Raw genomic sequence first — 27,053 nt, forward strand, 5'->3', positions numbered from 1 at the left:
ATCAAATACTAAACATTGGTACATATCAAATATTTCTACAGAGTGAAGTCATCCTTAAAAATAGTTCCCAACACTGTATTAATGCAACAACAGGTGTAATTTAATACTCCAAATATACATAATTCAAATGGAACATTAAATGCTTATGATCATACAACATTCTTCACATTCCTTGCTACGTTTCTAGAAAAGTAAGAAACAGAGACAAGGCAGCTTACCCATGTCCTGCTGTAAGTCCACGCCAGAGAGAAAAGACAATACAGATGTTTATTCCTGTGATGGGACAAAAGGTGTATTTTTGATGCCTAAGACAGCAAAAGAACCAGTGCATGCCAAGACTAAGTTAAGATGCTTTGGGCAGGAAGGTCCCTCTGACTGCTGGTTCAGCAAATATGTTCAGCATTCAGCACTATGAATTTCAATAGCTTGTCTTTTGTGAAGACATTTTGTCTGTATAGCAATGCATTTTGTCTGTATAATGTAATAATAACAGAAGAAAGTTACAAATACACATTTAGTAGACATGATAGCTTTTAGTAGCTTTTTCTTTTTCTCATGTCCTGTCATCTGTTAATGGATTTTGCATTGTAATACTATCAGATATAGTGTTTCTAAACCAAACAATACCTAGTAATTTAAATGTGTGTTTCCTTCTAAAAAAAAGCCTTACAAGTCCAGGTTTTCTACTATATTCTTCAGACAGCTAGCTGCAAAGCTAAGAGATCATATTCTTCTTAAATGCATCAGTTCCTCATTAACATACATAAACATTCTTACTCTATTCCTTCCTTTTTCCTGTGGCCTTGTGTATTTATTTGTCTTACAATTCTGCATCTTTCACTGTTTCCTCATGGAAGGAATGAAGCATACGGAAGTACTTCAAAGCACGGCCTTGGAATGTGTCCTATAAAATGCTTTCCAAATGATGTTGTTCTTGTTTACTTTGCCTTCATGGTTGTTTTGCATGCTACACAGATTGATTTACCGGTCCAATGAAAGAAGTGTGAGACTGCATTGCCACGTCAGGTGGAATTACCGGAACAAACAGCCACTTCTAATAGCAACAATGAACATGCTCTTTATCAGCTCCTATGTCTTGTTAGAAAAGGAGACAGTTTATGCAATATTTGAAGGCAAGGAATACAAATACATCATACATAAAAACAGTGCATTAACTTGTACTGAATGTTTCTGGTGGTGGATTTTCCCTTCTTCTCTTTCAACTATTCAGAAATCAAACATCTAATAAGTACCTGTTTGAGATGGTCTCACAGAGGGCTGAAGTTCAATGGAAAAGTATCCTACACACATCTAACTGGTTCACATCTGTTAAAATGATTCAACGAAAATTCTTGTGACTTAACAACTTTGGGTGCTAAAGTCTTGGGACTTTGTGGTTATCAATACAAATCTAGATACACAGTAATAGCACATAACACGCTTACAAAACAGAGAAATTGTTCCTGAAACCGAATTCTAAAGGGTGCAGCACAACACACGCAAATTGCTGTTAAGTTCTTTAGACACAGCACAAACTTCCTGGGGCTGAGTCACATCCAGGCATATTTAGATGGAGTAATTTGTCACTATCCCAAGCTGTCCCACCCTTCCGAAGGCTGTTGTCCCCTGAAGGAGGTAAGCGGAACCACACACAAATGAGCTCCTGATCTGCCAGCCTACACTGAGGTTTGCGAACAGCCGCACCAGTTCAGTGCAGCGCGGCAGCTGGAACTCCACTGGGAATGCTGGCAGCACACGAACTGTTCACACGCAAGTTCCCCACTCCTGCTGCAAACCCAGTGCTCTTCTGATGGGGTCACAACACGTGCTTCAAGGTACCAACTGATTTTTGTCTTTCATTCACTGCATGCAAAATCAACACATTCAGTGAGTTGTGGCAACGACATGACGTACAAGCTGGCAGAAAAAATAGAAATATTTGTCAATTATAAAACTCCTATTTTATTATGTCTTGAATACAGTGAATTGCATGGCAGGAAATACAAACCAGGAAAGGAAATGACATACACATGACAGATCAACACAGAAAACTCATTAACAGAGCGCTCAATCAGGTCATCATAGCTGAAGTGTCTCCTTAAAATGACTTCCTGACTAAGTAGCACTCAGATTGACGAGAGGATGTATGACAAGAGTTTCCAGGTAGGCAGGCAGAGACAGAAACCATATTTTAAGGGAAAGAGCTGCTCAGAATAGACAGCAGGACTGAGCAGCCTGTGAGACAACAAGGCTCCAGCAGCACCGAGAGAGGCTGCACAGCCTGAGAACACCTACAGAACTGAAGCTGGATGGGATGCAATGGCTAAAGACCAACTATTTTATGGCTTCTGTGGTTACACAGATACTAATGTCAACATTTATTCCCTACTTTTACGTTGCATTTTTCTTGAACCTGTCCCATTTATTAGGGACAATGAGCACCATCAAAGAAGTCTTAAACCACTGCCAAAAAATACATCTTATCTTGGACATACCACCAACTGATTGACGCAATTATTAGTGTGCTGCAGTAGCAGAGAAAGAAAAATTGTGATCCTGTATGGCTACTAATTATATTAGAAATACATTACACTTTTAAAATTTGTATTAGCTATATGGAAAAATATCCTCTACTTATGCCTAAAGTTTGGAGAGTTCAGGGCTTGATTTACTTTGAGTCCTGCAAAGTCTGCAAGTGGAATTAAGTCAGTAGCATTTATCATCTGTAACTTCTTCTCTTGCCAGCAGTTCAGAGACAATAAAGAATGCATCTTCCCTCCTTCCACTTGAAGCTGGAAGCTTTAAGCACGCTCTGCAAAGCAGCAGACTAGTGGTACCGCTCCAAACCTCTTCAGCGCATTTTCTTAATGTAAAATTTAATCCTATAAGTCAAGCACATGAATAGTTTTTTAAATACAATTCAAAACATACAAGCTGCATAGACTTACCATCACCCTTGACAAAATGGTATTGGAAAAACAATATAAATTAACTTGATTAACTTCCCATTTTCCTTACATCCGTGTTTAATTATGTATTTGTTTAATGCTGTGTACTTTCTGAAGTACATCAACAGGAATTCCTTCCTATGCACTCCACAAGCAATACAGTTTACCTTGGAAGGCTGAAAGACAGAGATGCTTGTGGAACACCAGCCTTTGCCTACACACGCCTGTGACAACCTCCTTGCTGCTACAGGACAGTTATGTATGTCTCCTCTCCAAGAATCTCTCTTTTAGTGATCAGCCCTTATATGCTGAATTCTGCACACACTTGACCAGGCTCCAGGTTCCGTTCTCACTATATATTCACAGTCTCACTATGTATCTGCTTTACCCAGTTCATCGGTGAATAACATGGCAGCCCTAAGCTCTCTAGCGCAACACTCCGTAGTTGTCTGCATGTCTGCTTTGTCCCTCCAACAGCTCTGTGACAAATGCTTCTGTCTTGTTTAACTCTAAAAAAGCAATTTCTCTTTTCCTGTAATTTTTACTTTACCAGTTAAAAAGCAGCATGTTGGCTCTGTGAGAGCTTGAGTTTGTCCAGCTGCCTCTCCTACAACTTTCTAATGACAGTCCAGTGTTTGCTGAGCCTGCCTTTAGTATTAGTGGAGTCTTTTTTCAGTCAGCCTTGCCCATTTAACTGATAAATCATGCAACCCATGTAGCAATTACTATTATAGCCAGTACATCTGGTCCTAACTCTCTAATGTCCTTAGCTGTTTCCTCTTAGAAAGAGCCGTACCATTAACAACTACAAGTGCACATCTGCCTTGCTCCTTTCACCCCAGACATAGTTGATTTGAACTGCTCTTTGTATAGACTGGGTTATACTGCAGAGTAGCTCAGCTAAGAAATAAAATCGTTACAAGTGTTTTCAACTTTCGTAAAAGTCACTGCTGGAAATTAATACATTTTACATTAGACTTATGAAATATTATTATGTTTTATTATTATCTATTATTGTATTATTATGTATAATTAAGTATATGTATTATTATGTATTAGTATTATTATGTTATTATGTTATGAAATACATAAACTGTATCTAAACCTTAATCTATTTGTAGCGCCTATTCACCTGAGCACTTTTTTTACAGCCAGACTTGTCCTTTTGGTCTATATTCCATTTTTGCAGTAATAACCTGTTGGAAAGAAAACCAAAACAATTACAGCAGCTTTTAACAGAGACATAGAATAGCAGACACTGGAAATCAGATATTCTTGTCTTCCTTCCATGAAATAAAAAAGCAATTATTGAAGATTCTTCATAAATACTCACCTCAAAGATTTTGCCTGCTTTAAGAATCCTCTAGCTTTTGTCACTTCTTGAGTAAGTTTCTTTAAATCATCGCCTTCAAAGTAAGGGAAAACGGGGTCCTGAAAACAGAATTAATATATTCTACTTTACCTTGCACCTATTTATTATTTATAATTTCTATCAACTTCATTAACTGAGACTAAGCTTTAAATCTCCCTATTCCTACCTACTTGCAGAGAAGGTCTTGTTCTTACAAGGGAAGAGCAGAGCAGCTCGGGATTGAATATGGTTCTGTTCACTAACGTATTTTTCGTCTGGGCAGTCCTTGAGGTCTCCTACTGGAGCATTAATGTGCTTGACACTGTATAAGGGTTTTACATTTACATACAAGAAATCCAAGAAGTAAGGATAAGGCAGCACAGCAGAAGCTGAAGTTAGCTTAAAAGCCACAGTGTCAAGATACAAGATTTTTTTTTTGCTTCTCTTTCAAAAACAACATTGCATTGTATACGTCTGTCTTGGGTTGGGCCACCTGGCCAAGGCAGCTAGCAGAGAGGCAAAGCCAGACAGTGAGATTTCTCCTTTCATTTTCAATGAGAAGTATCTAAGGAGCCCTATATTAACTTTTCTCATGACTTTTCTTCTTTAAATGTAGTTTAACTACTGATGAACAACTAAGTTGGAATGAAACAAAACCAAATACAACAAAACGGAACTATTTAACATACATCTTCATCATCAAGCCCCTCTGTCAACATTCTGTGTGCTGCTAATTGTCCATCCACATCTCCAAACCCGCAATGGTAGCGCCCTCCTGTTTGGGAAGCAAGCTTCTTCAGAAATTCATTAGCTCCTCTGTTAACAACAAAGTAGTAAGTTACTTATGAAAATTATTTCTCTGAAAGCAACAACAGTAGAAGAGAATTTCAAGGAATTCCTCAAAAATATTACATCAAAGCAGTCTGGAGGATGTGACTATAAACTTCTGTTAGCACCTGACAAGCAGAAATGATAATGAAGAAAGTAACACTGCTTAGCTGTCATAACCTCCAAACCCAAGCTATTTTTGGACAAGAGGTTCAGTATAGCAGTAAAACCAAAAGAAGAAACTAAACCAAGAAGCCCAGAAGGCACGCTGGCAGGTAAAGGGCTGTAATATTTTACACAGGCAAAGAAAACCACAAGCTGAAAAACTTCATAAAGGGAAAGAACATTTTGTGCATGTCTCAGATTTATTCTCTTGCTTAAGCCTCTATTAATTGCCATTGTCCAACAAGAACCATTGGGATAACTGGCACAGTTGTTACTATATTCTTGTGCAATCACACACTCATACTGCCGTTTCTACATTGTTTGAGAGTCCTGTCTCCCAAGCACTAGCATTGCAAAGTCAAAAATAGTCACACATCCATTAATTTCAAGTAAGCTGCAAGGATTGATTCCATTCTAGAACTGAACACTAAAATCTCCACAAGTCACTAGATTTCTTTGAAAGGAAGCAGCAGATTTCTTTTCAGAGTAACTCGTAGTCAGAAGCGACATCTTTCTCCCTTATTATCAGATTGCCTTAACTTAGTTATTGCCTACTGACCAGTTACCCAAATTATATGCAAATAATTTAACTCAAAAATATTCATAAATAAAGACTTAACATAAATACTTAAAGTTGGCTTTTTCAACTTAGGACCGATAATTCTATCTCCTAAGAAGTCTACTACTTCTCCTCTTAACAGCTTGTAAAATGACATCCAAACTGTCATATTTCGAGGGGTTTAGCTCTGAGGTCTATGAGCTACCATAGCAGTAGCTTTGGAGCAGTAATGAAGTTTTGAAGCAAATCCTCCAATTACTTTTTTCTGTGATGTGTTGGTTTGGCTCTCACAGCCATTCTGCTGTGTGTAAACTATATTTATTTAGCAGGAGCCTAGTCTAGAAACTCCAGTCTATTATACATAAGCTCTCAACATTTTATCAGGTATTATTGTGGTTATACGACCACAACTTTTTCCAGCGTACACCTAGCAGACATGCCCACAGATGACTCCTGAACCATCCGGAGCTCTGCAAATACCCCGAAGCTCTAATGAAGGGTCCAAGCCTTGCTGTGCCCTATTTTCTCATTGCTATCATCTTTCAGACTTCCTTAAGATCCTGCTGGCCCTTCCTCATCCATTCTCACTCCTGCTTTGAAATCTTTTGCCTTTCCTATGACCGTATTTTCTGTTGCACGTTCACCTTCCTAAACCTTTTATTTCTTTTACTTTTTAATCTCTTTTTACAGCTCTATTCCATTGCTGTGGCAACCTCTACCTCACAGTTCAGCTGCTTGCAATCTGGGACCTACCAGAAATAAAACTGCTTGTCACTTTATGCTACAAGGGGGTAAAAAATTTCTCATGGCATCTAGATTACCCAGTGGCATTATCCAGAAATTGTTAACCTCAGGACTGCTACCGGGATGGGAGGGCTGGCAGGCAATGCTGCATTCAATTCAAGAATACAAAGGCTGCATTCTTGAAGACCTGGGACAACTGCTGCATTTTGAGGTGGCAGAGTGGACGTGCACCTGCTCTAGAAAGCCTGAAGAGCTGGTGACCTGTTTGGCCATCTGTGCCCTGCGTCACACAGCCACAGCCATGAATGAGAACCTGGAGGAGCACACACTTTTGGATATTATCCCATGATCTCCAATACTGGACAACACAAAGACGCCTGAGATATCCAAAGATACATCTTTATCCCACATCCCACCACGGCGCGCATTAGCACCTTCCCAGTGCTGATTCCAGTCCAGGTCAGTGTATTCACTTTTTATGCCTCTGTAGGGATGTGTATGTGACTAGAGACAGGACTACAGGAATCAGCTCAGTGCTGCAGACTAGTGATGAGATCGCTTCTCTGGATGTGAAGACGAGTCTCTCGAGGACATGAGCTGTAGGAAACATAGGGCAGCGGGCAATTCCCTGTGCCAGAACATCCGTCCCAGTGCGCGTGGGCACACATCAATGTCTGGCTCAATCCTGGTGCTCAACGACCTGGGCACGTGGCACATTTTGATAACACAGCCTTTTGATAATAAATAAACTAGTAATGTCAAAGATTTTTTTGTTGTTCTTACAAAGTATCATATACCTGTCTGTACAGCTAAAAGAAATGGTGTGGATTTTAGTATCTTGTTTCTTTCTCAATCTTTCAATTTCTTTCAAAATCAGACTGCAACTGGTGTCGGGTTTTCCATCAGTCAACACATAAAGTGCCTCTATACCTTGGAAACCAAGCGCTTTCTGAAAAGCAGAAAATAAGCTTAAATAATTAGTACATTTATACAAACCCTTATACTTCAGAATGAAAACACTATTCCAATGATTTAAGATAGCTTTATATTTACCACATCATTAATCAAGTTAGTATTGTCTTTTCCTTTTCACTAAGTATGAAAGAGCTCAAGGATATAAATTTGAAAAATAAACGAGTAGATAATTTGTAGCATATGGCAATATATTCATAAGCAGGGCATCAATAAAAACTGACTCACTGAAATACGCAAAATAACTAGTTTTGAAGAACTGCTGACAGAAGACTTTTACATCACATTTTGTGGGAGTTAAAGATGCTTAATGTCTGCAAATCACGCTCACAAGGACTTGGCCTTTTTATATTATAAAAACTGGCTACAGTAATTGACAATGTGACATGTCTGTCATACAGACATGCCTTATAGTTCTACTGGACTCAGTTCACCATGAATTCCATAACATTTATAAGAAGATTCTGAAAGGGTGTCTAGAACAAGAATCATCCATTTAAGACAACATGTATTTTTTTATTCACATGATATTGCAAGTTCTTTCAGTCTCTGTGTTAAATTATTATTGCTAGTTAATTTCTAAACAGAGAATTTTTATAGGAGAAAATGTTCTTCATCTGTTACTGAAATTCAAGAATTGCTTCTTTAAAATCCCTGTTTGGCTCAGAGTGAATGTACAACAGCCACAGTTGTACATAAGCATCACTTTGAGCAACTGGATATTTTCTCTCTCCGGTATTCTTTGAACACAAAATATTAATGCAACCATTAATATTTCACATTTTTCTTAAACTTAGCATGAGCAACGGATTCTAGTATCTATGAGCCCTGGGGACAGGAACAGCGGCTTGATTACAGATCTGTTCAGTGTTTTGTATAGACAAATGTTGTATGCTTTGATCAAATAATTTTCCCAAAACATTATCACTCAGATGGAAGTGTTTTAGCCTCAAAAGGCACAACGTCTTCTCCAAAATGTGGTATACAATTTACTAACCTGTAAAGCCATAAGGATGCGTGTATTACCATGAGCGTGGAATTTGGATGCCCACTGCACAGCATCATGACATGTTTCGTCAGTTGCCTCTACAAGACACTCCTTCCAACTCTCTGTATTTTCTGCAAATCTCAGCAGGTTAAACCTAAGGAGAAAGATGGCCCACAACATTTAACCCTAACCAATACTATCAGTCACCTCAGATAAGCCAGTATTGAAATAAATAAACAAACCTCAACAAACCAAATGCAAAACTAAACCAAATCAGTAATTCATCATACCTGACTTCATTTTTTCTCAGCTGTTCCCAGATAAGGGAGGTAAGTTCTTTTGTGATATGTGGCAAATATGGGTCCATGGAACCAGACGTATCAATCAAAACACAGACATTCGCTTCTAAGATGGTACCAAACAATCTTCGGCTTCCTGGGCCAGAACATTAAAACTAAGTGTCATTACATATGCTTATTTTATTGAATATATGACTTTATCGAGCATACTGTAAAATCTTCAGTCTTTAGTGGTTTTTCTGGGCATGTTTCTACAGAAGAAATTATAATCTGTGTGGAAACTAGGTAGTTCAAAGGTTGATAACAGGAAAGGCTTCTGCCATTTCCAATCTAGTACTATCAAGCATTAACTACTAGGCAATTGTAGCAACCTGCATTAAGCAATTTGTAGCTCCTACTTTACCATCCAGCAAAAAACTGTTTCCCAACAAAGATCTTCATGAGCAACAGAAGGATCAAAATACTTTTCACCAGCAGTGACACTGAACTTCTAAATAGGGCACGTTTTTAGCACAAGAAACAGAAAAGCTCATCTTGTTTGTGTATGTTATCGTATATATTCTGTTGACAGGAAGCTTCTGACACCAGGAACCTTGTATTAATGAACACAACACACAAAAAGGAAAGACATCGCAGCCCTATTTCTTTCACAGCAAGCTAGATGTTAATCAGCTACAGAGATGCTGAATTCTCTTGCATGCTATTTTATTGACATAAAAATACTTTTAAAAATTTCAATGAAATGCAAAACGAATGACCTTTATATCCAGATTATGTTCAGATTTATTCCATTAGAAATAGTAGTCAAGAAGATTTTATGTACGTTTAAGTTGTGCTTTATAGAAAACCAGGTGCACACCAATACCTGACAGAAGCCACTGCATTCTTTGTATATAGCGCTGCAACACTTTCTCCAGTTGTTCAGTGTAGATTTCCAGTTCTTTAGATTGAAACTGCAGATGTTTCACAACCCCCTGGAAAAATTCAGTTTGTATAAGAGTATCTTGCTTCAGGAGATTTGAGCTCAGCTGCTATATATGCAATGTCTACATTAGAAATCAGGGAGATTAGTTTTTTTGTCTTTACCTCCATGAAATAGCGTTAGAAAATTTTTGTCACTCTCTTGCTACTAAATAACTGGTTTACCCAAATCAAGAAAGTCTAGTTCTCATCACAGCCAGTTGCACTGGGCAGTAAAATGATATCATTTGAATGGACAGGTGCATCTGTTGCATTATTTCTGACAGTTTTATAGAGATAATAGAGCAATAATATCCTGGACTTAACTTTCAATGCTTGTCTCCAGTCATTACACAAATTGAAATAATCAAGATCCAAATATCCCATGTAGTTTGCACTTGAAACATACTAAGTGTTTTTTGTAGTGAATAAAAGACCTTCCCTAGCTTTGTAATAGAAGAGTGACTTAGAAAGACCAAGGAATAACGGAAGGAACATCATACTACCAAGCCACAAACACTGAACAACATGGGTTGTTTTAAACAAATACAACCCTTTCAATGACGTAGGCAGATTACATCAGCAAAAGCTTACTTTGATTTCTACACTCGGGAAGATACGACAGTATTTTGCTGATACTTTCTTGTGCAGAGAATCCACAGTTTTCTTTTGGTGAGTACAGCCTGGACCAAACAATCTGGGCAGTTCTAGCTTAAGCTTTTTAATACTGTACTTGGTCAGCCACTTGTAAGACAAACAAACAGAACAACTGGTTGTTAGTAAATAGTAGAACAGTTTAAGAAATAATACATTGTACAGAATTAACATGTTCACATTAATTCAGATGGATAATTCTAAAATGAGAATTTATAAGTAATGAGCAAAATACCTCTTTGCTTGAACAGATTTCCTCTTTTTTTGGCAACGTAACAGAGGGAACAGACTTTCTGATGCACATTATCTTTGGATACTTTCGGTATACTGTACCTAGTTAAGAAAATTATCAAAGTAGTATTGGGAGCCCTAGGTTTAAATCATAGTCCTTTTGAATCACATCTGACTGGTGATTAAAAAAAACCAAAACCAAACAACAACAACAAACCACAGAAACAAAAAACCTCAAAACCAACAGACTAGCATTTCATAAACAATTCCACATTTGAAAGAAAATAGTTTCTGTAGAAATTACTTAAAACCCCCTTATTTTTAAAAATTGTCACCTTAAAAACATTCCAAACCAAATCTTCCGTAAACATCTAGGCTGTGACAACAACATTTTTCATTAGAGCATCCTTGATCAAAACATCCCAAAGGACTTTACAAAAACAAAACCACCCAAAACCGGTCCCCCTGCTGCAAAAACAAAATAGAAAGAGCCAACCCCTTCCAGTTCTCCCAAAAAACAAACACCAAACCAAAAACCCCAGCACTATTTGATAAGTGAAATTCACTTTCACTCACTATTTAAAGCTAATTGATTATCACTGACGTAACATTCTACCAGTTTTATAACATAAACACTCATAAGCAAAAATCTTTGCCCATCATATGCCAATAACACATACCCACGTTTCTTCCTTTATCAGTATAAAATACTGACATGGAAGACTCTGGCTCCTTCCTGGGTTTATTCTTTATTTTATTCTCAGTCTGAGGCCATTCTTTAATTGCTTGTGCTATAAATAAAAAAGATTATGACTTACTTCAGTTAGATAAAACCACAACCACAATGCTTCCTATCAGTCTGATTAAAGATTAAAATCGCAAGGGTTTCCACAAACTTAAATGAAATCGCTAATTAATACAAAACCCAAAGAGACTGAAGACAAATAGCCCCTCATCCATACACACCTGGTGGAATTTCTGCTTTGGCACTAGTGGGACGCCATGCCAGCGCTCTTACGGAAGCATTTCTCTCTGCACCATGGTTCTCTTTAATATTCTATAAGCACATATAATTAAACAAAATTTAAAATTTTAGAAGTATTTCAGTTGGATCATAACTGAATTATTAAAGACTGACACTACCCCTTATTATTCTCTAATTCCTGCAAGTTAAAACGTAAATTCAGAGTACTATCACAGTGCTGTCTTGCTTCCTTCACATTTTCAGCCTGAGCACTTCTCTTACAAAGAGCATCTCACATCTGATAGCTGGGTAGAATCTCAAATTCAAACACACAGTATCTTAAAAATGGGACCATTTCAAACCATTCTAGCCAGACTCAGAGCTGTGGGTTTAGGAGATGGCAACTTGTGTGGCCTTCTTTTCTCATTCTTCCCGAGCATGTTTGAGTCTCCTTCTGGTGTAAATGGATTAACAGACCGATTTACTGAACGTTGCTTCAAGGATTCCACTAGGAACGCACACTGAAATGGAAGTTCACATCGTTTAGTTATCCATATATGTGAAATTTAAGTAAGTGACATTTCAAAGACATTTATTACTTCAACAATAAATAAAATTCATACCAAATGTATTAATCTGGTAATGCCTGGCATCTAAGTGAATAGAAACCCCTTTGTGCTGTGCTTGTTCAAACAGATAGCAGGGAAATTCTTCTTGCTCTGAGCAAACATTCCAAAAGAAAAGGCAACAATACGCAAACCAAGACCAGAACAAATTGGAAGATGATGAACCAAGTATATGCAAACATTAAATGACAACAAAATATTTTAAAATCCCATTGAATATCCACCAACTCTTCTTTTTAGAAATAATTTCGTGACTCAGACTTGCTTGCAACAAGGTGCTTGGGCTTCCGGACATATATCTTGCTGCATATATACTTTTAATGACACTTTTGTAAGAAGCAACAACTGTACTGCTAGGCTGGCTATATTGCCGCAGTTGCTTCTACCTTTGGAAAAAGTCATGTGCTGTAATATGGAGAGATACAGTCTAGTTAAACAAATGCTGTTGATTTTTTTTCTGAAGAAAAACATAACTTTAAAAGATATATATAATTAATACCTTTTGGGAGTAGTTGTTTGCTTTTTCCATTTCAGACACAATGACAGTGATATCATCACTTTCAAAAATACCTGATAATCAAATATATGCTAATCAGTGTGGAATGCTTAAGTGTACAAAATATACTCAAATAGAAAAAAAAATATTCAAATATTTAAAAAAATATTAAATTCCTACATTAAGGCTTCATTATAATATTCTGCAATACAATCAAAAGCCTCAATCAAACTAGGACCTCTGTTTTTATATCAATGCTAGTATTGTATTATCACATTCTAAAAAGTAAACTACTTGGTTTCTGGGGAAAAAACAATAATAAATATTATTTCATTAATGAAAGAGAAGTATGTGCTGACTTTTCTTTTCACATACCTGCTTCTCCAAACCAATGAAATCTCCCATTGCCTGCCTGTGCTATTTCTCTAAAAGCAACGGCAGTTTCTGTTGGGTTAGCATAGCGGGCTGGAATAATCCCACTGGAGTCAACAGCCTCCGTTACACTAAACAGACAGATGTGAAGATGCAAATCAACACCTCTGCAAACCTGAGCCACATAAGCACTGACTCTGTGCTGCAAGACAGAGAAGACAGACAGAAGAAAAATCAATAGTGACCCTCTGCCTTAGATGAACTCCCACCTACTCCACTGGTTCCTGAACCGATGTACAAACACTCCCGACCTCAGCAATTCAGTACGGGAAGACATCCAGAGTAGCTGACTGCCTCCTCAAATCACGCACATATACAAAAACTGTCATTATTACTAATGGCAATGGCAACAGCACTGCTGCAGCCATGACATGAGATGGGGCAGCTGTAGGAATCAAAGATGCAAAGTCAAGGACTTAAAGGTAGCCTTGCACTGAAGCAAAGAACTAGGGATGGAACTATTCACTTGCCTTTTTGCACATATCCATAATTTTCCTGCTATCCACATGGGGTTTTAATGACTTTTGCCCAGAATTTCCAGAAGTTTGGTAACAAAAGCAAGAGACACCCTACTGTGCACGCATGGTTCTTCCAGTTGGATTACTGCATGTTCAGAAATCCCAGGCTGTTCACGTGTCTGAACAGCCACAGAGCACGTGCACTATGACCATACATGCAAGCAATGGATTCCTGTTATTAAAAACAGGAGCCATCTCTACATAGTGTACCATGTAGTTCCACCATAAAATTATTTGTGGCTTTGTTCCCATGAGTTATACAGAAATGATATTAAAAAAAATCAGAGTTGGTGTGTTCAAACTCAGTAATTCACAGTGAAATGATGGGCAGATGGGAAAGGAATCCTAAAAAACACCTCTTGAATTTTCTATGATTCACACAGTATTAACAACTGCTACCTCCAACACATGAATTGAGATCGTAGAAATGGAAGTTTGAGATCCTGATAGTTGTGCTGGCTTAGATATGTAAAGAATTAGTATTCTGCCAACAAGCTAAGGTGACTAGCCAAAAGAAACAAACAAACAAAAAAAGAGATTCATTCTGATAGGAACTTACAGAACAGTTTCAAACCCTGTGACAATACTTACTGTTTCCTGATCAGGTACTCCAGTAGCCAGCAGGTAAAGTCCCTGTGATGTGTGTACTTCTTTGTCTTTGAAGTCTACTTCCACAGCTCTCCTCAGAGCACCCATGACGTTTCTACTCCCTTTGCAATGCAAGCCCAACACCCACCTAAAAGATGTTTGCAGTTCAAAGAATGAAGCAACAAAAGCTTTGTTTTCTGCTTAAAGTAAGAAGAGAACTAGACGTCTCGAATAACACTGCACAGAAGCCTAACATTTTTTGACAAGAGAAGGCAAAACTAGATTATATAATGACCCAAATTATTTGTTCTGGTTACTGTACTGCTGCCATGGCAAACCAGTTTTTAAGATAAGACTCAGAGCATAGAGATGAAAGAATTCTCTCTTAATTTTACATAGAAAAATTGTGATATAGTAAACTTACAGGAATAAAAATGAAACCACAGAGGTATAATAAAACCAAGGGTGTGACTCTACAAACATTTGTTTCCATTGCATGTAGGGAAAAACCATAGTTTAGCTTTCCCATACCAGCTGAATTTGAAGCAGTTTTCAATTATTCATGTAACCTGTTCATTTCATACACAGACACTTCTACGTGTGTGCACATATATATTCTGTATACGTATGAAACACAAAGTCACTAGGACATATTAAACTTCATAATGCTGTTTTCATTAAAAAAATCACAAACAATCAGTACAGAACAGTTTATCGCAAACTATTTTTGTAATATGATACATTTATAAATTTTGTAAATTGTTGACAATGCTGTTTAACTCTGTTTCATGGTACCTACAATCATTTAATTCAGATGTATGGGAAAGTTACTTGATCCTACCTCCAAGCATTTTGCAAGTTTTCTGGTTGGGAAGGAACCAGTTCCAGCTGCCAAGGCAAAACATCACTCCCAAATCTTTTATGGAAAGATAAGAGCAATTAATTTTCAGACTACATTTTAGAACAAAAACAAAAACAAACCAACTGAGTAAATTAACTGAAAAATAAAAATCTTATTTGGAGTATTACAGACGTAAAATTACCTGATGCTCTTTTCTCTTTCAAACAATTTAATTATTCACATTTATCCATCACTCAGGGGTTGTCGGATTTTCAAGGTATTGGTACATTTTTCTTTCCTGAACAGGACACTAAGTGAGCTGGTAAAAGCTCAGCAGAATTGTGACAAAGCAACCCCGACCCTCAGATGCTGCCTGTTTCTCTCTTGTGAAGTGAACAGCTCCGCTCTCCTACCAGGTTTGAACTGCATGAGCTGCTGTCTCTTGCCCAGCTGTTGCACCACATATTTCTGACCACTGGTGCTGAGTACAAAATTCTAGTGCTATTATTTATTTTTAAAAGCATTGAAATTACTGTAGAATATAAAGGGGTTCTGTTACGGTACCTGAGACATCTCCAGAACCCTCTTCCAGAAAAAATTTCTGACATGTGAACTGATACTGTTACAAACAATATAGCAGGAAGAAAATTTGTTGCAGGTAAGATGCAATTGGTTTCAGTTACCCTCACCCAAAATGGTGATTTTTAATTACTAATCTTGTCTCTGCACATCTGATCCATACACCTACCCACAAACGTTAAATCAGTGCTGCTCTTCATCATAAAGTGTCAAATACAATTAAAAAATCTTAAATATGCCCATTAATAACTACGATGTCTCAGCACACTCCTTTCATTGCACTGTTACAATTATTTTAAAAGCATCTTAAATAGTTGCTTACGCTATAATATTGAAGTAATCCTTATTTGACATTTGTTCCTCAAGCAAAAGCCGCAAAGAATGTTGGATATGGACGATGTGCATGGAGTTTGTCACTGATATATCAACAAGTATAACCACCCTATATAAGAGATGTTATTTGTCAAAAGAATATCTTATTTAATTATGTATTCTTGTCTTCACTGCACTTTAACTCACCAAAGAGAGTATCTAGATATGTATCCAAATATAGAAACACTGAATCAAATTTAAAAGAAAAAAATCTGCAAATCATAAGTAACTATAATGGAAAACTCTATATTTCTTAAGCTATGCAACAATCAGGGTACTGGCACATGTAGTGCCATAATATAATAGCTGTTGAACCCTAACCAGGTCCTCTTCCTTATATGTACTTGAATATCCAAAACACGTCTGAAAAGTGTGGCCTGCTTGCTGGGTAACTCAAATTTAAGACTCTCATTCTGTCTCATGGAAATTGCAGTTCACTGGATTCAGTAAATCCACTAGATCATGAAAAAAAAGCTGAATATCTGTTCTCAAAAGTGGATTTCTTACACTGCTCATATCTGCAACTGTTGTTGGCTACATCCAACTATTTTCTGCCCTGCATTACTTGGTGCTGACTTAGCCACAAAGAAAAGGCTGGCAAATAAGAACTACCACCAATACATGGAAAAAAGGACTATTGAAGTGCAATACCTCCTTTCACAAACACTTCCCCATATTCTTCTGCTAGCAACAGATAGCCAGTCAATTCGTTTCTCATAGATTCTTACCATTTTAGCGAGCATTTTCTGTTGATAAAATATAGAAAATTTAAGTTAAAAAGTTCAAATAAGTCCTTTATTGCCAAATGCGCTTAATCCAGAAGTAACATGACAGCATAATTTTGGAAAAAGTAATGACTTTCATTCATTTCTACAGTAGCATTTCATTCTCAGTAAAGGCAGGAGAGAACAGTCCATGAAAACAACATATAATGATAAAAAAATAACCAGGGGTCTACGGTCTTTTCAGATTTGCCCTTGCAAATAGCAATTTCAATAGCAATTCTAGGCAGTGTTCATAATAAAACACATCATTTAAAATAAGCACAACATTTTCAAACACATATCATTTTTAACACAGTATCAATTTGAAGACATTAAGGCACTTTGCCCAAACTATATAGAATATGATCTTTGCAAGCATATATATACATAATACATATGAGGGCAAATTAAGCTAGAAAAGGACACCAAATTAGAAAAAAAGCTATAAGGTAGCATGCTTTTGGAGCACAAAATGTGGAGTAATTAGATGGCAATCTGGCTCTGACAAGGCCACATCACTATGGACAACTCACCTGATAGTTGTATAATACCGGTAGGTCAACATGGATATTTTTCACAGTTCCATCGTACCATTCAAACTGCATCATCGCTTTCTAGAAGGATGAATAATACAGTTACATGTTTACAGAAGCCTGTATAGGCTACACCAACATGGAATTCCTTCCTGAATCATTCTTAAGAATGGCATAAGTATCTGACTTGAATCTACAACAAAAATTTTACTTAAAGCCTGTAGAGTTTCATCATCTTATAAAGTACCAATTTTAATTAGGAAAATGTAGCAATAGAAAGGAAAAAAAAAAGTCCTTATCACTTACCTCATGTAGAGCTGATGATACTTTTTTTTTAAGAATAGGTACAAATTCTTCCACAGGAGAGAAGGCATTGGGAGCCAAAACTTGATAAAGGTTTAACTTTTTAGCTATAGCAAGGAGCAAAGAAATGAAATAAAACACATGCTGTGTCTTTAATTCATGTTTCATACCTGTCAAGTTTTTTTTCTCTGTTCTACCTTTCAATCCATTTGTCTTTAACCAGTCTGTTGAGGTTTTGGTCAGGACACATGGCGTTTGAATAACTAACGGTCCTTCGTGCTTTGGAGGCTTTGGTAAGAAGCTGGAAGGTGCTGTATTTGCAAATTCTGTGGAAACCTAAAATGGGTTTTAAGAAAAACTCTTGCAAGTTTTAGCATACTTTTTCTTTTACCCTCAATCAAAAATATCCAGCATGGAATATTAGCTTCACTTATGTTCACTAGTATGCTGGGATTTCAATGAGCAAATACTTTGAAAATAGCTATCTCATTGGTCCTCCTAAATAGTCATAGATTTAGACAAGCCCTTATGATTTTTCACCTCATTTAAGCGTCTGCCTTAATCAGGTAGGAGTAAGTATCTTTTTCCTTAGAGGACTCTTGGAACTTCATTAAATGATCATGCATACAGTTAGGCTACCCATTCTCTTAGATTTCCATTATGATCATGGCAAAATGTTCCTTTCATTGCATTTTGGTTGGTCTATAAAACTTGCTGCATTTTGGAGAATGTCTAGCAAAACGTCTCCTTTACTGGTCTTGGACTTAATTTGTTCTTGCAATGGCCAATACAAAATATTAAAAATTCACTTATTTACTTGATTAATCATACATATTTTTTTCATACTGTGAACACTAAAAACTTCTATTGCTGACACTTTAAAGTACATTGAAAATAAAAAGATACATACCTCTTCTATTCTACTAATAAGTGAGCCACCTATTCTTCTTTGAAAAGACTGTTTGATGCTCTTGAGTAGGTTCTTAGCCTTCTGAGATTCCTGAAGTAGCAGATGGACATCACTGCTATCAAAATTCTGTACATATGAAAACAAATGAGGAAAGATAAGTTAACTATCATTCAAATACCAATCAAACACAGCTTTCTTTGATGTGCATACATCTATACAAGACTGCCTGGCATAGCAGAATTTAGTGTAAATACATCTAATACACTGCATAGAAGTTACACAGTCTCCCACAGTATCCTTACAGCTAAATTGAGGGAGTGCCATCTGGATGATTGGGTAGTGAGGTGGACTGCGAACTGGCTGAAGGGAAGAAGCCAGAGAGTTGTGGTCAATGGGGCAGGGTCCAGTTGGAGGCCTGTACCTAGTGGAGTGCCTCAAGGGTCAGTACTGGGGCCTATATTATTCAATATATTCATCAATAATTTGGACGAGGGAATAGAGTGTAATATCAACAAGTTTCAGCACCAGGTCTTGCTACAAACTTCTACTCAGATGGTAACTACCTTCTAAACATGAAGAATCATCAAAAAGAGAGAAAAACACATTGCCTCTCTAGCTGTCACCTACCTCTCCCTTTGAAGAATAGCAGTGATAACGGCCCCTTACAGCTTCTGCAAGGTTCTTTAGAACTGCCTACATGTATAAATAGGAAGAAAAATATTAACTTTGATTTGGTTGTCTCTTTTGATAACATAGGTTGTTGGTATTCAATTATCAGTTAGAGACAGAGAAAGAATCTTTGAGTACATGCAGTGAGAAAGCAAAGTAATTATATTCTCTTTGTTTTCTTATCAGTCTTACTTTAATAGGGCTGAAAAACTAGCTCAGTAAAGAAATTTACAGAAGAGGTGACAAGGGCCAAGTTCATTCACCTTGTGTTAAAAGTGCCAGTCGCTTTCTCTTCCTTTGAAGGCAGGCTTGTGCTACTCAGATCACAGGCATATTGCTGAAGCCTGCAGCTATAAACATCAGGCTATCCTTTCCTCACCCGCAATTACCTCTTAAATACTTTGCTGCCATTTTGCACTCTTCCATCTCCTTCTCTCCTATCATCTGCCACTGCAATCCTTTTCCCCTCAACCGCAATACTCTTACTGCATCCAATCTTCTCTTCAAATCACGATTTCAAACGTGTCCTCCCTGCCACCAAGTCATTACATGTCTTAGGGATAAGCTTAAACAAGCAATCAACATCTAAACCCAAGTTTCTATGCAGAAGCTAATAAAAAGTAACTGCTTATCCTTCTGTTCTCTTCCTTCGGGTAATCACTAACATCCAAACCATTGTTCATGACGAACACTGTAATTTGAGCAAGGCTACTAGGTCTTGCACTAACGCTATTCCGTACAAAAATATTCCTACCCCAGAGACTGCTACATTCATATGATCTCGCTCCCAAGTCCTTGCCTTTCTCCTATGATCTCTCTCCCTACCCCCTTGTCCCTACCGCAATATTGCCTTCCTCAAGTCCTCTTTTTTTTCTGCTTTCACCTGCAAAAGAGCTCTTCGCCCCAAAGTCATCTAACACACAGGATGATTATCTGGAAATAACTGTTCTCCTTCAGCTGCCAAGCCTGTCAACATTACTCGGTTGTCACTCCTAGCATTTGTATGAACTAAGATGAATGCTCCAAACAATTTTTTTTCAGGTGTGCAAATCTGCTCTAAAGAAAATACAGCTCTAGATGAAGAACTCTTTAATGAATAAGTTAGCTTCCCCACACGTTTATGAGAGAAAACATTGCAGGTGAATAGGAAACAAATGACAGGACTCTGAAGGAAGTAAGTATTAACACAACTACTTACAAGAGAAGCAGGATGGGTGCAATCATATGTAACAGCATGAATCTGCAGTTTTCTCCCCAGCAAGCACTGCTGAGCATAGCCAGACAATATTTCTGAAGACTGATCAGGGCTGATATATAAATAAGGAAAAAAAAATAACAATGGCAGTAATCAAATGGGGAAAAATGGCCATCCTGAAGGAGACAGGGAAGAAAACTTAGCGGGGAAAAAAATAACAAATCAGGGGAATGTAATCCAGTAATTTAACGTAACTTGGCCTCCTCTCCCTCTTTCAACAGTTACTGAGGTACCACTAGAGGGGTTTGAGAACTGTGTGTTCAGTAAGTTAGCTGAAATGTAATCTGTTACCCTAAATATCAAGCTTGCCAAGCTTATACTATTCCTTTTCTGTACATTTAAAATAAATAAAATGAATAAATTAGGAGCACAGTAACACTCCCAGAATCCTTACTGTAGTCTTTGTCGTGTAATCTTGACTGCAGTACTGCAAGTTTGCAAATGATAACAACACTACTGCAGAATTTAAATCCAAAATTTATCTAATCTCAGCCTGATTTTGTTTATTTAATCAGACACTTTAACTTTTCCATCAGCACCCAGATGACAGAGAAAAGACAATGCTTATTTTACAGCAAAATCTAGCTTGTTGTCTAATCTTCCCAGAGATGTAGACTCTTTCAGTGACATCCTTAATGGTGCTGAAAGATTTTCATTGATGTAACATTAGAGCTAGAAGACTCTCAATGAGTTACTGTGATAACATATCTGCAAAGGAAAAACATAGGTTTGTATGAGAAAAGAGAAGTTTTATAAATAGTAAAAAAGGGAAGAAATAAAGGAATTTGGTGGTATGAACTACAAATACATAAAACCTGGATCTTAAATTCTCTGTTTATTTTTGTATCAAGTTCAGATTCTAGTACCAATTCGGTATCCAAGTTAAAGCTGGTTGTTGCAACAGATAATGAATTTACCAGCTTCCTAATATGAGAACCAGAGAATTCAGTTCTTTCATCATAAGGACATGTTTTAAGGCTTTCAGCAAATTGCAGCCTCGACCAGGCTCCAGCTGTTGTATCCACTGTTTTGCTTCATGTAGCCTAGGGGAAAAAAAGGGACATGTACACTTAATGTGCAGGTACTAAATAACATAGATCGTGAAGATTACTACAAAGCACAGGAGCAGCAAAGATACTTCAGGCATAAACAACCAGCTTGAAATCACTGAATGCACTTAAAATTCATTGCTTTCCCCTCTTACAAATCACCGCAGGCACAAGATGAAAGCCAGTACTTGTTATTTACAAGAGACTGCTCTAATTAAATGGAGACCTTGTTTGAAACACCTTTATTTTTCAAAGACTTGAACTTACACGTGAACATTGATGCTTTTTGGACTCTCCCACAGAGGTGAAATTTCTGTACTGAATGAGAGGCAGTAGAGTTGCTTCTTATAACATAGCTGTTCATCTATTAAGCACTAATAAAAAAATAGTAATGCATTACTATTCATGCTGCTTCTAGTAGGGTTATTATGTAAAAGAATCAAAATAGTAATTTCCTAAAATAGCTGACAGCAGTATTTTCAGCTACCACAGAGAAAAGCTTCCAAGAAAAAGTTATAGGGGTTCAAACATCTGGAACAGAGACAAAACCTGCAAATGTATAGTAAACCAGCCAGATTGTTAATGGGGCATGAGGCAGGCAATATTTGTTGTACTGGTATCAGTTTTTCTCTTCAGTTGATGATCACATGAAAGAATATATAATACTTATCTAGAATGGGCATATTCACTCATCAAGCAACTACTAAAAAAATGTTTCACGCATATTAATGGATAGGGCCAAACAATAGTTCAGGTATTAAGGCTGAGCCAACCAGACTATGTGGAACTTGAGTTTTCCTAAAGTAGTTTTACTGAAAATGCACAAATGAAAAATGCAAATAACAGAAATAAAAGTTAAATAATTCCTGAATGCAGGAAATGAAATTGTACAAAGTTTCAAAGTTATACAGCAAACCAGATAGATTGTATCTTCCTTAACATAAAAGTTTTATAAAAATAAAGAGCACAATGAAGCACAACTTTCTTTTGGGACTTCAGGAAGCAGTAAACTTACCAAGGTTCTGATCAAAATTGTGAGGTGTGCCTTGTTGTGACACAACATAAAGGCATAAAAAACCTACATTTAAATCAATAGCTCTATGAAGAACTTGGTTCTAGCTCTTGCATCTGTTTCTGTTAGGCAAGTTTATTCCATTGAGAATGCTGGTGCAAGAATAAAGACATTTCTAAATATTAATATGAAAAGTATTACTATTATGGTACATACTGGAGTTTGTTTGGATCTAGACATGACCAAGGAACATACTTTCAAAGACACTTAAAACATACTCTTCTACAACACAAAACTTCTACTGTATTGTATATTATGAATTTGAGCAGAGTTTTTTCTACTTAGTTCCTGGCTTGCACTTACACAAGAACTTGATTAATATGTTATAATTGCCACAGTCTGCATTATTATTATTTACCAAAAGGGCCTTCTGAAAATCCAGTAGTCTATGTCCATAACTTGTATCAGATACATGAACCACAAGTCCAACTTTGGTTCCTTTTATAAGGCCAAACACCTTGAAAGAGAAAAGTACTTGTAAATACTAAGCTTATCTAAAGTTCAAAATGTTCCTGATTCTTCTGTACAAAACCACTTTAAAATTAAACATTAGGTACTTATTTTCACTTTAAGCTTTTTAGCATAAAGATGACAGAGTGACAAAGCCAAGAAAAAAAAAAAAGAGAGGTCTACTGGCTCTCGTTTATCCTCATCAGTGAGTCATATTCACTCCTTCCCAAGACAACCTATTCATTATTTCAGAGGATGAAAAATAACTTTGTTTACAGCATCTCCTTCAGGTTAAATCAAGCAACTTAGTGGAAGCTAGAGTTTGAAATGCTGCTTCTTTCTCTATCCCCTTCAAGAGGGAGTCATGTCCACTTCCCATTCGTGACTATTCGCCCTGCTATGCACAATAACTGATTAACCAGCTGTGCAAGAGAGGGCACAACAGACTACAAGACAGCTCCACTCCAGTCACAGAGGGTAAGCTCAGAATTGCCTTTAAACTGCACTGAGAGAACCTGATGATTAAAATTGCTAAGAGAAAGAAAATTACTATATCTAGAAAGCAAAAAACTGCATACCAATGAACAATCAAGAAAAACAATCCATTGTCAAGACAAGTATCGCTGCACATGATGATGCGTAATTCACAGTAAATAAAATACATAAGCTTTCTGGAAGCTATTTTTCACTACTATTCAAAAGTTGATTTATTCTTTAATGCTGTATACAGTTCCATTCTAAAAATATACTGCAAAGTTAAAGTTACCTTTCTGCTGTCCTGCAACAGCCACTGAATTCGCTGCTGATAAAGTTCAATCACTCTGACAAAAGGCATAGCACACATTTAGCTAAGGCATTCTCTTGCATTGTGTATCAATGTAACTTTCAACCATTTGTTTTCATCACATCTTTTTTCTCATAGATGCAAAATCACCTTTTAAAAATACTGTTTTCAGGGTTCTCATACAACTAGTGGCTGCAGGGCTAACCATTTACATCCTGCTTCCCCTAAAGCTGTGTGACTGACCAGATATGTAGCTGTCTGAAAAACTGGATCATTGTTTTCTAATCAGTTGCTGACTTATTCTGTTCAGAGACAGGAGAGGGGCATTCACCACAGGTATCTGTAAACAACAGAAGCTCAGGCAAAACTGAGTTTAGTTAATTACACATAGGTTATTGTCAGGGGATGTATTTAATACAAACTGCACTCTTATTAAGACACTCATGAAATATAACCTTGTGATTAAAAGGCATCATGCTCACAGAAGTGCCAGACTAACTGCAGCTCAACTTTCAACAATTTCATTTTAAAATAGGTATAACCTGAAATAAAATAAAATGCTTGCTGTCCTCACAAATTGTTTTATTTCTATCAACTTATTTTTAATACCATGTGCACAGTTTTTACAATTACGTGAACAAAAAGTTTAAATTGACATTTCAAAGGGGGAATACTGTTTGCTCTTTCCAAACACAAAAGCTACTTCTTTTTTAAACCAGATTTGCAGACAGTTTGCTTAGATGGCACAGGACCCAAGTACTGATGCTGAACCTTCTGACAGTTCTGGATCTTCATGACTGACACAGTGGGGTGTGTAGATGTAGTGGCACCCCTAAGAACAGTCTATCAAGTGTTTTGAAGACCAGCAAAACCACTATGAGTACTCTACAGCTTACTGAACCTGTTCATTAGATGTTTTCCTCCATTTATGTTTCCTTGATTTTATACATTTAAAATTCACTGAGAAAACTTTTACCTTCCGCATTTTGTGACTAGATCCATGACCTGAAACTCATCCAAGTTACAGTAAACGTAACCCAAAAATATGCAGTATTACTTGTGAAAACCTAACCATTCACTAGCTGCCTTTCTAAAACGATGCAACTGTTTAAGTTCAAAACCTGGTTGATAGGCATCCTCATTAAAAAAAAACAAAAACCAAACACAAACAAACAAACAAAACACCACCAACAACAAAAACCAACCGCAAACCTCAGCTCTAGTGACATATAATTATCACCTACCCTAAATCTCAGCAGAAAGAATTTAATGCTGAGATACTCTGAAGTCCCCAGTGATAACAAATTAAGACTTGCAGCAGTACCTGTAATCATGGCAGATGGGGATACAGTCTGTACATCAATATCATAAACAAGACAGATACTTACTCAGAAAGTCTGGACTCAAAATTGGTAATGGTCTCTTCTGTAAATTCAACCTCTTCAACACCAGTTCTCGAATCCCTGGAACACTGTGCATAATTAGCATCAGAGATGTAGACAAATTAGGACTGAGTAAAGAAAGGACGGTGTTGCACTTACAAAATAACGTTGCCTTTGTTTATCAGATGCTTTAATGTTAATTGCAAGGATTCTAAACTGTAGTTTCTCAGCCATTCTTCTGTGGTTTGCACCTTTTCAGACTGTATTTTCTTCATTTGTACTCTCTATAGATCAAATAAGAAAAAATAAAATGCGGTATAAGAAATGAAATGTGCTGTTCAAATGTGACAGAAACATAAGTCCTAAGGAGAGCTGCTAGTAGGCAGCATATCCGAGAACAACGTAATTTTAGGTATTGGCATACTCTTTCAGATGTGGGATGCAACGGAAAAGCAGGTTTCAGAATACTCTCATATTGTGAGCTAAAGGTTTCAGAATACCCTTAGATTGTGAGCTAAAGAAAGGGAAAGGAGAGCTTAGTTCGGAGGAGACAGGAAGGAAGACAAGGAATAGGAGATTTTAGTAAAAGAAAGAAAATCAATACTCCAGTGATTTACCAGAAAGGAAGAAAAATTGAGTATCTCCAAAACCCATCCCACAGAGTTTGAAGGGATATATATTGTCTTCTGCTTTTCTGAAGAAAAATGCACTATCAGCAGTTGATCTACCTGTATTGTTTTGCCTGATTTGTTCACAGACTGATACATCTCTGCAGAGACACTGTATGTTAGTTTCATAACTTTCATTAAATTGCCTGTGTGCATATGCAAATATATGTAAGGAAACATAAAAGTTGTCTATCAGCTTATTTATTCTCCACTCTGTATTTATACTGGGCATGTGTTGCTTTTCTTGTTGCTCCATTTAGCAGGAAAACTTGACTACCAGCAGATCCTGCGTCTCGTTGACACGTGTGACCACCAATCCATTATCTGGTCCTAGAGCAGATGTAGTAAAATCTTGCCATGGTGGACAATCAACCTCTCGACTGGATGTTGTGGTCACCCTACAAGACAATGAATTTTATGGGATGACTTCATTACCCATAATATTTCTGTATTATCATAAAGTCTTTACAAGTTTTTTCTGTAGGAACTGTTCTATATTTTGACATTTGTCTACACGTCCCATTTGATACATGATATACGTTTTGAAGCGATAGAGTACCTAGTTTATTCAAACTACAGTTATTTACTCTAGGTTTACATACAAAGTCTCAACAAGATTTTGCAACTGTAACCTTACCCAACTTTTTCCAAAAACTGATCATTGTCCAACAACTGTGCCATATTCCTCATGCATGTATCCATTAGATGAATAGACGTAGCCTTATTTAAAAAAACAAATAGGCAAAAAGACAAAGCATTAGAGTAGAAAGCTTAAATCCTCAAGAATATACACTATTAAAAAGGTATTAATATTGTCGGCAATTATATGATAATCACATTGCATGTGGGACAACAGCAAATTAAAAAATAACTCCAAAGAGACATTACAATTACTCATCTATAGAAAAGCCATGTAGGAACTATTCTGCAAGTTATTTGTTAAGGGATTTGACGCAGTTAATTATATGTATGCACAGCTGCTGGGAGAGCAGCTCCGCAGCTCAACCAGGAAAAAAAGTAACCAAAGCAAAATCCGGAGCTCCAAGGCTGTGCAGGCAGGGGAGCTGCCCCTCGGGTTTAGGCAATAAAGCCGGAGCAA

The 27,053-nt window shown here is 37.0% G+C and overlaps 1 protein-coding gene across 1 annotated transcript; it reads right to left on the reverse strand.

Annotated features, from left to right (window-relative positions):
• Positions 1-4,277: 4,277 nt before the first annotated feature.
• VWA3A (von Willebrand factor A domain containing 3A) lies at positions 4,278-26,656 on the reverse strand (the record flags this gene model as incomplete). Its single annotated transcript, XM_080354136.1, has 31 exons — positions 4,278-4,379; positions 4,989-5,115; positions 7,393-7,544; positions 8,565-8,709; positions 8,846-8,990; positions 9,720-9,828; positions 10,409-10,558; positions 10,704-10,801; positions 11,380-11,490; positions 11,666-11,756; positions 12,026-12,184; positions 12,789-12,859; positions 13,161-13,359; positions 14,327-14,471; positions 15,165-15,239; positions 16,066-16,185; positions 16,767-16,861; positions 17,413-17,493; positions 17,719-17,822; positions 17,913-18,051; positions 18,626-18,751; positions 19,253-19,318; positions 20,493-20,601; positions 21,467-21,592; positions 21,866-21,972; positions 23,029-23,127; positions 23,887-23,941; positions 25,293-25,367; positions 25,446-25,570; positions 26,232-26,352; positions 26,592-26,656. The coding sequence occupies 31 exons, from the start codon at positions 26,654-26,656 to the stop codon at positions 4,278-4,280; spliced, it is 3,492 nt and encodes a 1,163-aa protein (XP_080210262.1).
• Positions 26,657-27,053: the final 397 nt, after the last annotated feature.

Source organism: Nesoenas mayeri (assembly GCF_963082525.1).
Source record: "Nesoenas mayeri genome assembly, chromosome: 15".
Lineage (NCBI taxonomy): Eukaryota > Metazoa > Chordata > Aves > Columbiformes > Columbidae > Nesoenas > Nesoenas mayeri.